The sequence below is a fragment of the Leucoraja erinacea genome, chromosome 8, assembly GCF_028641065.1.
Source record: "Leucoraja erinacea ecotype New England chromosome 8, Leri_hhj_1, whole genome shotgun sequence".
NCBI lineage: Eukaryota > Metazoa > Chordata > Chondrichthyes > Rajiformes > Rajidae > Leucoraja > Leucoraja erinaceus.
In genome coordinates this window covers 23,414,156-23,429,316 of record NC_073384.1, presented here as the reverse complement: position 1 = coordinate 23,429,316, position 15,161 = coordinate 23,414,156, and the positions used below count along the sequence as shown (strand labels likewise).

General features: G+C 42.8%; 1 protein-coding gene across 2 annotated transcripts in view; it reads right to left on the bottom strand.

The window, feature by feature from the left end:
* map3k21 (mitogen-activated protein kinase kinase kinase 21) overlaps window positions 1–15,161 on the bottom strand; it is a 97,558-nt gene that overhangs the window by 14,373 nt on the left and 68,024 nt on the right. For both annotated transcript variants that reach the window (XR_008723848.1, XM_055639230.1), the window contains exons 4-6: window positions 13,289–13,464; window positions 7,713–7,953; window positions 5,141–5,263 (exon numbers count right to left, since the gene is read on the bottom strand). Coding sequence is in view for 1 of the 2 variants with exons in the window: in XM_055639230.1 (XP_055495205.1) it covers window positions 5,141–5,263; window positions 7,713–7,953; window positions 13,289–13,464 (540 nt within the window). In the remaining variant the exon portion in view is untranslated. The remainder of the gene's footprint in view (window positions 1–5,140; window positions 5,264–7,712; window positions 7,954–13,288; window positions 13,465–15,161) is intronic.

Here is a 15,161-nt window from a genome sequence, read left to right as displayed (position 1 = left end):
AAAAGCACAGGCAACAAGACACCAAAGAAAGCAACATTTAAAACCACAAAAGCCCAGCAGAGAATATCCTTAAAGGATAATAATGTTTGCTTTGGCTTTTGCTAATTAGACTCAAAAGCCAAAGAGAAACAGCAAAATTCCAGCAAGAAGCCAGTGGGTAACAGGAGCAGAACCTGCTGGACAGAGAAAAAGATGGACGATAGTCAAATGAAAGAGGTCTGACAACAGGCAGATTTAATCTTAAATGCACTGTTCAGTGGTGGCTGCCCAGACTTGGCCTGTCAAAATATGAAAGCAATCACTTCAAAAGAGATGCAGTCAAGGATGAAGTTCAGTTCATTCATCGTATATTAACTTTCAGCATGGATCTAATTGCACTTTGATTAACCTCAGTGCTTTTCATCTCCGTTACCTCGCATGGTAGATCATTCCTAACTTTCATCACTCTGTAAGGACAATGGTTGAAAAAGGCTGCCCATAATTGATCTCTTAAAATAATCATACAACATGAAGTACTGTGGAATAAAGCAAGGGGGGAATTCAACCATTAAGCCTTTAATCATTAATAGTGACGAGATCTTGTACTACTTATCCTCCGAGAATTATTTTCTACTTATTTTGAAAGTTAAAGCTGGGAGTGTTTTGGGTTCAATTGTCATCATTACCAGGTGTCCAAAGCAAACCAGTATGGAATATGAAATAGGATGTTGCCTGGGTTTCAACAACTAAGTTACAGAGAAAGGTTGAATAAGTTAGGTCTTTATTCTCTGGAGCGCAGAAGGTTAAGGGGAGACTTGATAGAGGTCTTTAAAATGATGAGAGGGATAGACGGAGTTGATGTGGATCAGCTTTTCCCTTTGAGAATAGGGAAGATTCAAACAAGAGGACATGACTTCAGAATTAAGGGACTGAAGTTTAGGGATAACATGAGGGGGAACTTCTTTACTCAGAGAGTGGTAGCGGTGTGGAATGAGCTTCCAGTGGAAGTGGTGGAGGCAGGTTTGTTGGTATCATTTAAAAATAAATTGGATAGGCATATGGATGAGAAGGGAATGGAGGGTTATGGTATGAGTGCAGGCAGGTGGGACTAAGGGAAAATAATTGTTCAGCACGGACTTGTAGGGCCGAGATGGCCTGTTTCCGTGCTGTAATTGTTATATGGTTTGTTATATGGTTATTTTGACTACTCTATGTAAATAGTAATAGGGAAAGATGCAAAGTAGGTTAGATTTACTGTCAGTTCATACTTTAGCCAAATGAACAAAGATCCAAAACCAAAGAGGTGGACAGAAAATGTAAGGGTTACAACTGAACAGCAAACAAGAGCAAGAAGATGATTCATTGCCTGATGATTTAACTAAAAATCTTGCCTTTTGTTTTAACCCTACTTAGGGATTTGCTTGTACATTCACTTGCGATATCCACCTCCTGCTGGTAAACATATATGCTGTTGCGAAAGGCGCTTGAATTGGCAGCATCAGCTTTGCAGCTCACTAAAGAGAACAAAAACAGGAGGGTGGGGAGGGGGAAAGCTGCTGTTTTAGTTGAAGTACAGTTGACTGCTAAGCTTTGTGCTTGAGAAAAGGCATTTTGCAAGTTGGCGAAACAGGAACTTGCTAGTATAAAACATAAAATTAATATCAGCATTCTGATTACCTTGCACCACTTTGAGCTGACAATTTTGTCCCTTTTCCTAAAAGTCCAGAATCTGGCCCAGAGTATCTCCAGCAGTTCTGTTATGTCTTGTCAATTTAGATCAAACATTCCAGGGAGTGCAGATACTCAATTTTAGGAGCTTGACAAAATTGGCATTCTCCTACAAGGAGTCAGAATCCTTAAAATACTGATCCAATTTCCCTGACATTCTAGAGCTGGTGGGTCTCCACCAGATTTGAGATGAATTCAAATCAGCAGCAATGAACAAGAAACCCCCAATCTCTATGCCTGCATGGCAAATGGTACATTTAGCCCGCTTTACAGTTTGCAGAGTGCTCAGAATAAATAGTCTGTCTAGAGTGGAAATGGGGCCATTATATTTATTTTTCTGTATGTCTGTTGCTTGGGGCTCTTTGTCAGTGCCAAAGATGCAATGTTATTTACAACATTGCAAGCCTATTTGGCAACAGATTCACAAGTTTTTCTATTCTAATTCTTTTCAGTAAAAATCATGTAAAGGAAATTGAAAAATAAGGACAGAAAATACACAATAATGCAGCATCAATCACCAGGAAGATTTTCGGTCCAAAATTAGGTGATACCAAAAGGACACCAAAGAGAGGAAGAAGTTACATGAGCTTTTCAGTCATGGAAGGTTAAACTAAAGCAAATAGTTTTAAAACCAAACAACAGAATTCCCAGATATTTTAAAAACAATACTGATCCCAACTCTAGGTTTTTTTAGGGGGATAGAGAAAGTCACAAATTAACAAAAATCTCTACTTGGGTCCTTTTGGAAAGGTCAAGATTGACACTAAAAATGCAGGAAAGTGGAAATATATTCTGACACTATAACCAACAAGAAATTCACTCGATCTTAGGAGATTTTTTCCCTCTCTAATGAAGGGAGAGAATAAGCCTCCTTAAAGATCAACAAGGTCACCTATGCATGGAGTTACAGGAGATGGACGAGATGTTAAACAAATATTTCCCATCTCTATTTACCAGGGAGAAATACATGCACGCTAAAAAACATAGGAAGGTTAATAGTGAAGTCTAAAGAAAGTCCACATTACAGAAGTAGTCGTAAAATTAAGGTAAATACGTCCCTAGGACCAGATCAAGTATGGGATATTGTGGGAAACTAGGGAATACGTTGCAGGGTCCTCGGGGAGAGATATTTGTGTAATCGATAACCACAAGTTTAGTGGCAGAGGATTGGAGAATGGTTAATGTGCCTCCATTTGAGAAAGATTACAAGGAATGCCTGGAAACTACATGTCAGTGAGCCCACCATCAGTGGTGGGTGAATTATTGGAGGTAATTCTATGAGATTGGATCTACATGCATTTGGAATGGCAAGGAATAATCACCGTAGGTTTGTGTATGCAAAATGTCTCACAAATTTGATGTGTTTTTTTTGAAGATCAGGACCGTTGAGGGTAGTCTGGTAGACACTGCCAACATGGACTTTACCAAGGTACCACACAGTAAGCTGGTCTATAAGTTTAAATCACATGGAATCCAGGGCAAGACAACCAAAGGATGCAAATTGGCTTGAAGATTGTTTTTCAGACTGAAGGCTTGCAATAAGTAGTGTTATTGGTGCTAGCAATACTGTGCTGCGACTTATATTAACTTTGGGCTAAGAATGTAGATGTAACGCAGCCACAGGTCCGATGACACTAAAATTAATCGTATAGTGAACGAAGAAGGTTGCCCAAGATTACAGGGAGAAATTGCTTCACAGGTAGCTCCCAGCAACGCGACTTCACCAGCCCGTGTCGCGGGGTTGAGTACAGAAGTAGCGGGGTCGAACATAGCTGTACAAGTCGCGGCTACAGTCCGTTTGGACATGTCCAGCGTTCTGCCGTTGTCCAACTTTGTGACAGTTATTAATCGGAAGGGTGCCGGAAATCGATTTACACGGCCTTACCAGGCCGTGGAAGGTTATTAAAAGAAAACCTAGGGCTTTTTTATTGGGAGAGACATGGTAGAACTGAGGTAGACCTTATAGTAGTTTATAAAATCATAAGGGGCATAGTTTAGCAATGTTACAAAATTTTGAGATTTAAAAAATCAAGTCTGCAATTTATCCCATGGATGTGGATAACAATAATTTAATTTGACACCTAATGGGGCTCAAATGACAATAATAAAAAAGTTGTATTTTATTACTCGGAATGTAGCATCTCCCTATTGAGAAAGATGGACATAACAAAAAATGCTGTGATCGTACATGTCAAAAGCCCATAATCCTTCTTAAAAATTATTATTGGAGGTAATTTTCAGTTATCATAGATTGACATGCATTCTGAATGGCAAGGAATAATCACCGTACTTTGTGTATGCAAAATGTCTCACAAATTTGATGGGTTTTTTTTGAAGATCAGGACCGTTGAGGGTAGTCTGGTAGACACTGCCAACATGGACTTTACCAAGGTACCACACAGTAAGCTGGTCTATAAGTTTAAATCACATGGAATCCAGGGCAAGACAACCAAAGGATGGAAATTGGCTTGAAGATTGTTTTTCAGACTGAAGGCTTGCAATAAGTGGTGTTATTAGCGCTGGCAATACTGTTCTTCATTATTTATATTAACTTTGGATAAGAATGTAGATGTAATTATTTGTAAGTTTGCAGATGACACTAAAATTAATGGTATAGTGAACAATGAAGAAGGTTGCCCAAGATTACAATGGGATGAAATTGACAACACAGGTAGAACGGCAGCATTTGACACGCCCACTTTCATTGGTCAGGGTATTGAGTACAGAAGTAGGGACGTCATGTTATAGCTGTACAAGTCATCGGTACAGTCACATTTGGAGTACTGTGTACAGTTCTGGTTGGCCTGCTGTTGGATGGAAGTCATTAATCTGGAAGGGTGCAAAAGAGATTTACAAGGATGTTACCAGGTCTGGAAGGTTGGAGTTAAAAGAAAAGACTAGGTCCTTTTTCCCTTAAAGCATAGTAGACTGAGGTAGACCTTATAGTAGTTTATAAAATCATAAGGGGCACAGTTAAGGTGAACGATCACGGTCTTCCTCCATAACTAGAGGGCAGGGAAGATGACAGGGCAAAGATTTAAAAGATTTTAAAATTTAAAATTTCCCTCACACAAAGGGTGATGTGTATAAATATAATGATGACATTTTAACGACACTTGCACGGGTACATGTATAGGAAATATTTGGGCTAGGTGCAGGCATTTACAACCAAGCTAAATTAGACAACTCGGTTGGCATGGATGAGTGGGGCCGAAGTGTCTGTTTCCATGCTGTATGCTTGGAGCCTGCTTCCATGCTGTATGCTTGGAGCTTGTTTCCATGCTGTAGAGCTCTAACTCTAAATATAGACAAGTTAAATGAACAAAATGGAACCACATCACCTTCATTTGTCTTCAATAAAATGTTACTGAATTTGCCAAGTACTATGAAACAGTTAAACTAAACAGGGTTAGATCAGATAAACAGCACTTACGCTGTATAGCTCGGAGCCGTGGGATGATGGTTGGGCTACTTGGCGGACTGCAGCTGCTGCCATTCAAACTTTTCCGCTTGTCAAGAGTTGGAGAGGCCTGAACGGTGATCTTGTGCTGAAAATCTATCAATTAGAAATTAGCCAGAATGTCACAGGATGCCCAAAACAAGGTCCATCCATCACAATTAGAAATCAGAATCACAATATCAAGAAAATTAAATGACTAAAGACGGTATCAAGCCCAGTCAGTATCGGATAGAATTGTGTAGGAAAGAATTGCAGATGCTGGTTTAAATCAAAGGTAGACACAAAATGCTGGAGTAACTCAACGGGACGGGCAGCATTTCGGGAGAGAAGGAATGGGTGACGTTTTTGGTCGAGATCCTTCTTCAGACTGATAGAATTGAATAGAACAGTCGGATAGAATTGGCCAAGCTTAAAATACATGGTCCATAAGTAACCTAGTATCATAGTACCTGGTGTGATACATAAGTAAACATGGGGTGAAGAAATTGCATTCACTGGAATTTAGAACGATGAGAGGGGATCTTATAGAAACATATACAATTCTTAAGGGATTGGACAGGCTAGATGCAGGGAAAATGTTCCCGATGTTGAGGGGGGGGGGGGGGTCCAGCACCAGGTGTCACAGTTTAACAATAAGGGGTAGGCCATTTAGGACTGAGATGAGGAAAAACATTTTGTGAAACTGGAATTCTCTGCCACAGAAGGCAGTGAAGGCCAATACACTGTGTTTAAGAAGGAACTGCAGATGCTGGAAAATCAAAGGTACACAAAAAAGCTGGAGAAACTCAGCGGGTGCAGCAGCATCTATGGAGCGAAGGAAATAGGCAACGTTTCGGGCCGAAACCCTTCTTCGGACTGATCGGGGGTGGGGGGTGGGGCGGGGACAAGAAAGGAAAAAGGAGGAGGAGCGCGAAGGCTGGGGGATGGGAGGAGACAGCAGGGGGACTGAGGAAGGGGGAGATAGCAAGGACTAACAAAATTGGGAGAATTCGATGTTCATGCCCCCAGGATGCAGACTCCCCAAGCGGAACATGAGGTGCTGTTCCTCCAATTTCTGGTGCTGCTCGCTGTGGCCATGGAGGAGACCCAGGTCAGAGAGGTCGGAGATGGAGTGGGAGGGGGAGTTGAAGTGCTGAGCCACTGGGCGGTCAGCTTTTGTTATTGCGGACCGAGCGGAGGTGTTCGGCGAAACGATCGCCCAACCTCCGCTTGGTCTCACCGATGTAGATCTGCTAACATCTAGAGCAGCGGATGCAATAGATGAGGTTGGAGGAGATGCAGGTCTGTCGCATCTGGAACGACTGCTTGGGTCCTTGAACAGAGTCGAGGGGGGAGGTAAAGGGACAAGTGTTGCATCTCTTGCGGTTGCAAGGAAGTGCCCGGGGAGGGGGTGGTACGAGAGGGAAGGGAAGAATTGACAAGGGAGTTATGGAGGGAGCGGTCTTTGCGGAAGGCAGATATGGGGGGAGATGGGAAGATGTGGCGAGTAGTGGGGTCACGTTGGAGGTGGCGAAACTGACGGAGGATTACTTCTTGTATGTGACGGCGGGTGGGGTGAAAGGTGAGGACTAGGGGGACTCTGCCCTTGTTGCGAGTGGGGGGGATGGGGAGAGAGAGCAGTGTTGCGGGGTATGGAAGAGACCCTGGTGCGAGCCTCATCTATGGTGGAGGAGGGGAACCCCCGTTCCCTGAATAATTAGGACATTTCAGATGTCCTGGTGTGGAACGCCTCATCGTGGAGCAGATGCGACGTAGACGCTGGATGTTTGCAAGAGAGAGTTAGATTTAGCTCTTAGGGCTAACGAAAATAAGGGATATGGGGAAAAAGCCGGTACAAGGTGCTCATTTTGAATGATCAGCTGGCTTGAAGGGCCGAATAGCTTACTCTTGCACCTATTTTCTTGGTTTCTATGTTTCTATATAAATTGGTACATGTGAAAAGTAAATGTAAAAAATTTGAAAGCAGCATATAATGGCCATTATTTAGAAGCCAATTTTTAATTTCATAATCTAGAACTGAGACTTGATTCAAGAATGAAATGGTACCAAATATAATGACAAAACATGGATCATGGTTGTGTCAGTATGCGGGGACATTAATGGGCCCACACAATGGAAACATGGAAAACCATTTGAACTTAATATTAAAAAATGTCAATTGATACATTATTAATGGTACCAATGGAGAGTGATGTGCGTTAATGGAGACAGCCCAAATAGATACAGCCAAAAATAAATGGAAAATAGAAATTGTGGCTTTTGATCTTGAAACAATGAATTACAGCAAGGTACAAGTCCATCAAATTTAAAATAAAAAAGGTGCCAAATTTTTACTGCACCCGTCACAATGCAAGCCAACAGCTCATGAAATATTTTTTGTGGGATAAAAATCACCTACATTCTCTGTAGGCTAGTCAATCAATATAAAATTTTAAAATAATCTTTTTTACTTAAACATTAGATTTTTTTCATAAGACAATTTCCAGTTTAGTTTGTGATTATAACCCTAGTGCACACCCAGAGACCTTGGGTTCTAGCTTCATACCTGAAGGCAAACTGATTCGGTTTCCATCTTTTAGCTTTAGCCGATTTTTCCTGAACTTGCCTTTTCTTTTCTTCACTTTTGGTTTCTCTTGGTTCATCTGGAAGATGAGAATGTTCAGCTCACGCTCCAGTACATCGATCTCCCGTTCTGCCAACTGCTGCTCCCGGCGTTTCAGCAGCTCCTCGTGGGACTTCTGCTGTAACTCAGCCCTGGTCAGCTCCTCCTCTCGTGACCGCAACTCCTATCAACCATAGCAGGACAAAGTTAGAGGCATAACTTCCAAATCTGCAACGGTCATTTCAACTGCACAGTGAACATGGTGATTAAAAACACAGAGTGTAAATTCCAACCCTGTGGACTTCAGTTAGGCCTTTGACAATGTCCCACATGGAAGGTTAATGTTAAGAGCCCACAAAATCCAGGCAAATTGGATCCAAAGTCGGTTTGGCAATAGGAAACAAAGGTTGATGGTGGAGGGTTCTTTCTGTGATTAGAAGCCCGAGATCAGTGCTCCAACCAATGTGGTTTGTATATATATACTTTAACAATTTGGATTTGTGAAAATATATTTAGTGTGTACAATGTCATAAAAATTGGTTAACTAATTGGTAATGAGGTTAGTTGGCAATGGCAAATGGAATTTAATTGTTATATATGCAAGGTGATGTGTTTTGGGAAGTCTAATTAAGGTAGGGCTCAATGGAGTATTGATAATCAGTGGAAGTTTGATGTACAAGTCCATAGATCCCCTAAGGTAGTACCACGGTTAGATAAGGCAGCACACAGGATGCTAGCCTACATTAGCCAGGGCACGGAATGTAACAGCATGGAGTATAAATTTGTAAATACTGTGTTGGGCCACAGGTGGAGTACTGCATACATTTCTGATCTCATCCACCCTGTAGGAAGGATGTTAATACACTGGAAAGACGCAAGGGAGATTTACCAGGATGTGGCCTGGGTCAGAATGTTTCCATTATGAGGAGTGACTCGGTCGGCTGGGTATATTTTCCTTGTAGTGCAGGAGGTGAAGGGGGAACCTGACAGAGATGTACAAAGTTATGAGGGGCATGGAAAGAGTTGATAGTATGAAATATTTTCTCTTAATGCAAATGTCCAAAACCAGGGCACGTAAGATGGGATGCAAGAGTAAGAGTGGATCTGAGGAGATTTATTTTTCACCGAGAGAACAGTTGCAATCTGGAACACACGGCTGACAAAATGACAATGACTGGTACTCTCACAGTTCAAAAGTATTTGATTAAGTACTTGAATTGCCAAGGCTTTAGACTTGAGATACAGCGTGGAAGCAGACCCTTCAGCCCACTGAGTCCACGCCGACCAGTGATCACCCTGTACACTAACAGTATTCTACAATATGGGGCCAATTTACAATTAACAGAAGCCAATTAACCTACAAACCTGTACGTCTTTGGAGGGTGGGAGGAAACCAGAGTAGCCGGAGGAAACCCACGCGGTTACAGGGAGAATGTTTAAACACCGTAGAGTCAGTATCTGTGGTCAGGTTCGAACCCGGTCTCTGGACCTGTAAGGCAGCAACTCTACCACCGCGCCAGTGTGTCGCCCTAAGGCATGAACGCTATGGATTAAAGGGCATGTCCCACTTGGCCATCATTTGCGCGCCATTTACGCAACCTCCAAAAATGTGGTCGTCGCGTTGTGACGCACGGGTCGCGTGTGGGTAGCGCGGGACAGGCGCATGGAGGCATGGAGGAATATGGAGTTGCGCGGGGTATCGCGCGGCACTCCAGGATTTCGTGCTGCACAAAATCTTCGCGCGCCACCACGTGGCGTATCGCTTACGCACACGGACGTACTGCGGTCGCACACTGACGTCCTGATCTCGTACGTGTAGTGCGTGGTGACGCATAATTACATCATCGTGTGTAACCATGCGCCGCCGCGCGCTCGCCCATATGCAGTCGGCCCACCTTTTACACGTCATGGATATAAACGCGCGCGATTTAAGAGTACATTGTGGATAATTATTTAGCATTTTCAGAACAATGGGAATGTTGGCAATCTTTGGCAACAGGCAATTCGCATGAGGAATGAGAAATTGAGGGATTGGCAGATGTTTGTATTCAGAATGAGCTGGAAATCCTTGCACACAAATTCCTGAAAGGTTACATACCCATACGTGCCAATATAGAAATGGAAGACCAAATCAGATAAGTGATACAAAATGCTGGAGTAACTCAGCGGGACCGGCAGCATCTCTGGAGGGAAGCAATGGGTGACGTTTCTGGTCGAGACCCTTCTTCAGACTGATAGAATTGAATAGAACAGTCGGATAGAATTGGCCAAGCTTAAACAACATGGTCCAGCCTAAAGTTGTAGGACAACATTCCATTTGATCTTATTTGATTGTGTACGCCGGGTTGATTGCATTCGTTGAAACAGGGCGGACCACGTGAAGGTTGCAATCTTCCACCCCTAACGTGGAGCTTAAGCAGCAGAAACCATGGTCACCAATACAAGATAAAAGGAATGAAGTGAGTAGAGTACATTCTGGGGAGAAAATATTTCAGAAACCGGAGGCACCGAGGTTGGTTAGCAAAACCTTAGCAAGATGAAAATCTTAGGATGTGTATCATGGGCAAAGAATGGGGGGAAATATATGTCATTTTTACAACTGTCATATCAATAAAAAAACAATGAATCAATAAATGTACTCAGTACCCTCATATACTATACGTTATCAATAGAATTGAATTTGTCTATACAAAAAACATGCAGTCCCAACTGAATGTATCAATGTTGCGCTGTAACTTTACAAATGATACATGTAATCAATTGAGTTTGCCCAAGTAGTAATGGGACTTGCATCACACGTCACTCCCATGGCTCAAGGCATTCTCTCCAGATACAAGCAATTTTGAAAACAAAGTAACTCTCGAGATCCTGGTGACTAAAAATCTACCATTGGCGGTGCAAATCAGTCTGAAGTGCCTGTCCCACTATGGCGACTTTATCTGCGAGTTTAGGAGAGTTTGCGCTTGCCACAAGCTCGCAGCATGGTCGACACATGGTCGTAGGTGGTCACTGGTAAGCCTTCTTCATGATCGAGAGGAGTTCCCGCATAGTGGTTACAGTTTGGTCGAGGAAAAATTTTCAAGCTAAAATTTTTCTGCGAGTAAAATTGGTCGGCAGGGAGAAAATCGATACTTTTGAACTTGTAGTGCAGTGGTAGTGGGGTCGCCATGTCGTTGTAGATAGTCGAGGTAGCCGTAGGTAATCTCCTTTGCTGACCAGGCATTTTAATTGGCTCATTGGGGAAAACCAAACGTAAGCACAAGTTTTCAGAACCAAGGAAAACCGAATGGTTATGTTAAATGCCCGCTAAACATCACAACTGTGTATCTCTGGCCTATTAAAAGTTGTCTGGCTTCTTAAAAGTGTCTCCACTCCTTCTCCCCCCCCCCCTCCCTTAAAGGACTTACCGTACACTGTGCCAGCCATCTTTAACCTTCCTGTTCATCGCGAGTACGACCTTGGCTTTGCACCGTGTGAATTTCAGACAGCGCTCCCCCGCTTTCCCTGGCCCCCGCTCTGTGTGTGTGTGTGTGTGTGTGTGTGTGTGTGTGTGTGTGTGTGTGTGTGTGTGTGTGTGTGCGCGTGCGTGTGTGTGTGTGTGTGTTCAGCGCTGACGGTTGATCCAGCTCGCGGTTTTTCAGGTGAGTGCCCCCAAGGTTGAAGGTCGCAGACAGTTTGCTGAAAAGTTGCGTAAGTGGGACAGGCCCTTTAAGCACTAGACATTCTGCAAGCTAAATCTTCCCTTTGGGTAACAGTGCAAGGACTTTGCCCACCTACACTCAAACAACAGACATTTTTTTCCAGCATCTCAATCAACGGGAAGTCTAATTCCAAGTACAACTTCATTACATTAAATATACTGAAAAGTTGAAAATTTACTCAAGATTCTCTTGTATATGTTTTTTTAGAAGAACGAACAGACAAATAAATGCTGAGGAGAGATTAATGGAGATTTTACAAATTCTAAGATTTGGTTATAGGTCAAGAGTGTTTTATTGTCATATGTCGCAGATGGAACAATGAAATTCTTACTTGCAGCAGCACAACAGAGTAGATAAATATAGTACAGGTGCACAACCTTTTATCCGGAGTTCCGGAAACCGAAAAACTCCAAAAACCGGCCATTTTTTCCAGAATGTCGTCTGCACACCAAAGCTCGCGTTTGGCGCCAAACTTGACCCGAAACGACCCACGGTCAACCCAGGTCTATACTACTGTAGCAGCTGCCTCCGCCCCGGAGACCGGGGAGACACTTAAACATCTGTAAATCATTGCTTAAATGTTAGTCAGTTAGTTTGGAGGGCTTTTATGTGAAGGGGGGGCTGAAGGGGTAAACTTTAATTCTTAGTCCCCTACCTGGTCGGAGAGGCGGGGAGCGGTCAATGCCTTACCGGGTCGCCGTGCAGTAAGCTCCGCAGCGCTGTGGCCGCCAACTCCCAGCTGGGGCTGCGGGCCTCCGGCCGCGGGCGGCGCCGGTTGTAGCTCCGACCCTGGCAGCTCTACCCCTGGCTGCGGAACGCTCCAAATCCACCGCCGCCCGCGGCCGGATGCCCACAGCCCCAGCTCCGCGAATGTTGGGAGTCGGCGGCGTCGCAGCGCTGGGATACCAGCGGGGAGTGGGCAATGCCTTACCGGGTCGCCGTGCGGTAAGCTTCGGAGCGCTGTGGCCGCCGACTCCCAACATTCGCGGAGCTGGGGCTGCGGGCGTCCGGCCGCGGGCGGCGCTGGATTTGGAGCGCCTCGCAGCCAGGGGTAGAGTTGCCGGGGTCGGAGCTCCAACCGGCGCCGCCCGTGGCCGGACGGAGGCCCCAGCTCCGCGATGTTGGGAGTCGCCGACCAGGTAGGGGACTAAGAATCAAATTTTCCCCCTTTAACCACCCACCACCACATAAAATCCCTCCAAACTAACTGACTAACATTTATGCAATGATTTACAATGATTCCCCAGTCTCCGGGGAGGAGGCAGCCGCTCCAGACTTTTCAAGCCGCCCGCGCTACCTTCCTAATCTACGCTGAAAATCTTCCATTCGGAAATCCGAAAATGTCCGAAATCCGACAAGTGTCTGGTCCCAAGGCTTTCGGATAAAAGGTTGTGCACCTGTATTCGGTAAACAATATTATAAACAAGAAAAAAAAGTGCAGTATGTGTGTGTGCATATGAACACATACATACACATAAAAACAAACAATGGTGCAAAAAGACAAAACCAATGCTCCCCCGACTGTGCAGTTTATATTTACACACACACATATACATATACACACACACACACACACACACACACATAAATATAAATAAAATATATAAATAAAACAATATGCGTGTAGGCCAGCAGGCGTCTAATTTTTTGTCGTTGATGCTATTGAAGAAGAAATGTTGGGAAGGACATGGAACAAAGGTCATTGGCTTTTCTTACATTAAGAATGTGGTTTCTTATATAGGAGCTCCATGGAACAGAGTAATTCAGACTCCCAATTAAAAAAAATAATTACTTTCAAAAGTAATAAACTGGACTCACTTTTTCCTTTGTCCTTAGTTCATTAAACATCTGCTGTATTTCCATCTTCCAATCATCCTGCATGGAATGAAATGACTCCTGGGGCATATCGGTTATGACTGTGGACTCAATAGCAGTGAGTTGTTCCAAAATGGTAGCAAAAGATGGACGGATATGAGGATCCTGGTCCCAGCACTCTGAAAAATACAACAGGCTTGTTAACAAAACTGCATCCTCGTCCCACCCCACCAATTTTTATTTTTACATTTTCTTGAATGCGCAACAGTTCCTGGAATAAAAACAAAAAATACTTGGGTGAGGCAGCATCTATGGATAGTGAAAGTGTTAACATTTGAGGTTGACGTTTCATCACGATTCTGGTGCATTAAAATGTTAACTGTTTCTTGTAGTCCAGCATTTTGATTTAATTAGGGTTTCCAGATTTCTGGAATCTGTTGCATTGGTGTCTTGTACCTTTAGCACAGTTGTGCACTGATGTCATATTTATTTTTTTACAGTCTTTTACTATCTTGAAGAATTTATAAATGATGGCCGCTTGAACAAAGAGGAACAGCTTCCCCACCTGGAATGCTGCACATGAGTAAGAACTCATTCTGCTCAGATGCCAAATTAGCAACTATATTACAGCTGCACACTTGCATGCAAAATTCAAATGAGTCAAAGACTAAAACCAAATAAAAGCATTGTCGGAATTACTGTAAAAAACTGCATTCATATACTTGACGCCATAAAGCATTATAAACATTCCACTCATTTTGTAATTTTAAAATTATTTTAATATGTGGGCATGTTATGTTTTTTTAGTTAAGAGACTAAGAGGAGGATCAGTGCCAAACATCATCGGGAGTGAAAACAACTACATCTATGAACAGAAAAATACTAGAATATTCTCACAAACGAAAGCAATGTTTTAAAAAGGTGACTGGCTCAGAGAACCCTATGTCCATCATACACTCTCACCACACAATCATAGTTCATTGACTTCAATTGTGTTGCGATTTCTTGGCAGAGGTTACTTATATACTTGCCAAGATTGACCATTCAGCTGCTCTCCTGCCTTACACCGAGTGCCCACCAGCATCATTCCAGGTATTGTAGACCAGACACAAAGCACATTTATTGCCAACACACAAAATAAGCCATTTCAATATTGAATAAAAACAGACATTGAAGTAAGCAGCTCTTATATATATATATATATATATTATCTTATCATTGATTCTTTTTCATCCTTTTGCGTCAGTAAATAAATGGCAAACAACTTGCAACGTAGGCTATTGCACAGTTCATACAAAAAGGTCTTTGTTAAGGAAGTGAAAGCATAGGGAATGAGATTATCATTGACGTGTTAAAAGAAGAAACACTTGCATTTTGATGGCACCTTTTGTGGCCTTGGGTCCTCTCAAAGCAATCTTATAATTATGTATTGAAATATGTCCTTGGACCTTAGAGATACAGTGCCCTCCATATGTTTGGGACAAAGACCCATCATTTATTTATTTGCATCTGTACGCCACAATTTGAGATTTGCAATAGAAAAAAAAAATCACATGTGGTTAAAGTGCACATTGTCAGATTAAATTAAGGAGTATTTTTATATATTTGGATTTCACCATGTTGAAATTTCAGCAGTGTTTATACATAACCCCCCCCCCCCCCCCCCCCATTTCCGGGCACCATAATGTTTGGGACCCATGGCTTCACAGGTGTTTGTAATTGCTCAGGTGTGTTTAAATGCCTCCTTAATGCAGGTATAAGAAAGCTCTCAGCACCTAGTCTTTTCTCTAGTCTTTCCATCACCATTGGAAACTTTTATTGCTGTTTATCAACAAAGTTGTGCCAATGAAAGTCAAAGAAGCCATTATGAGACTGA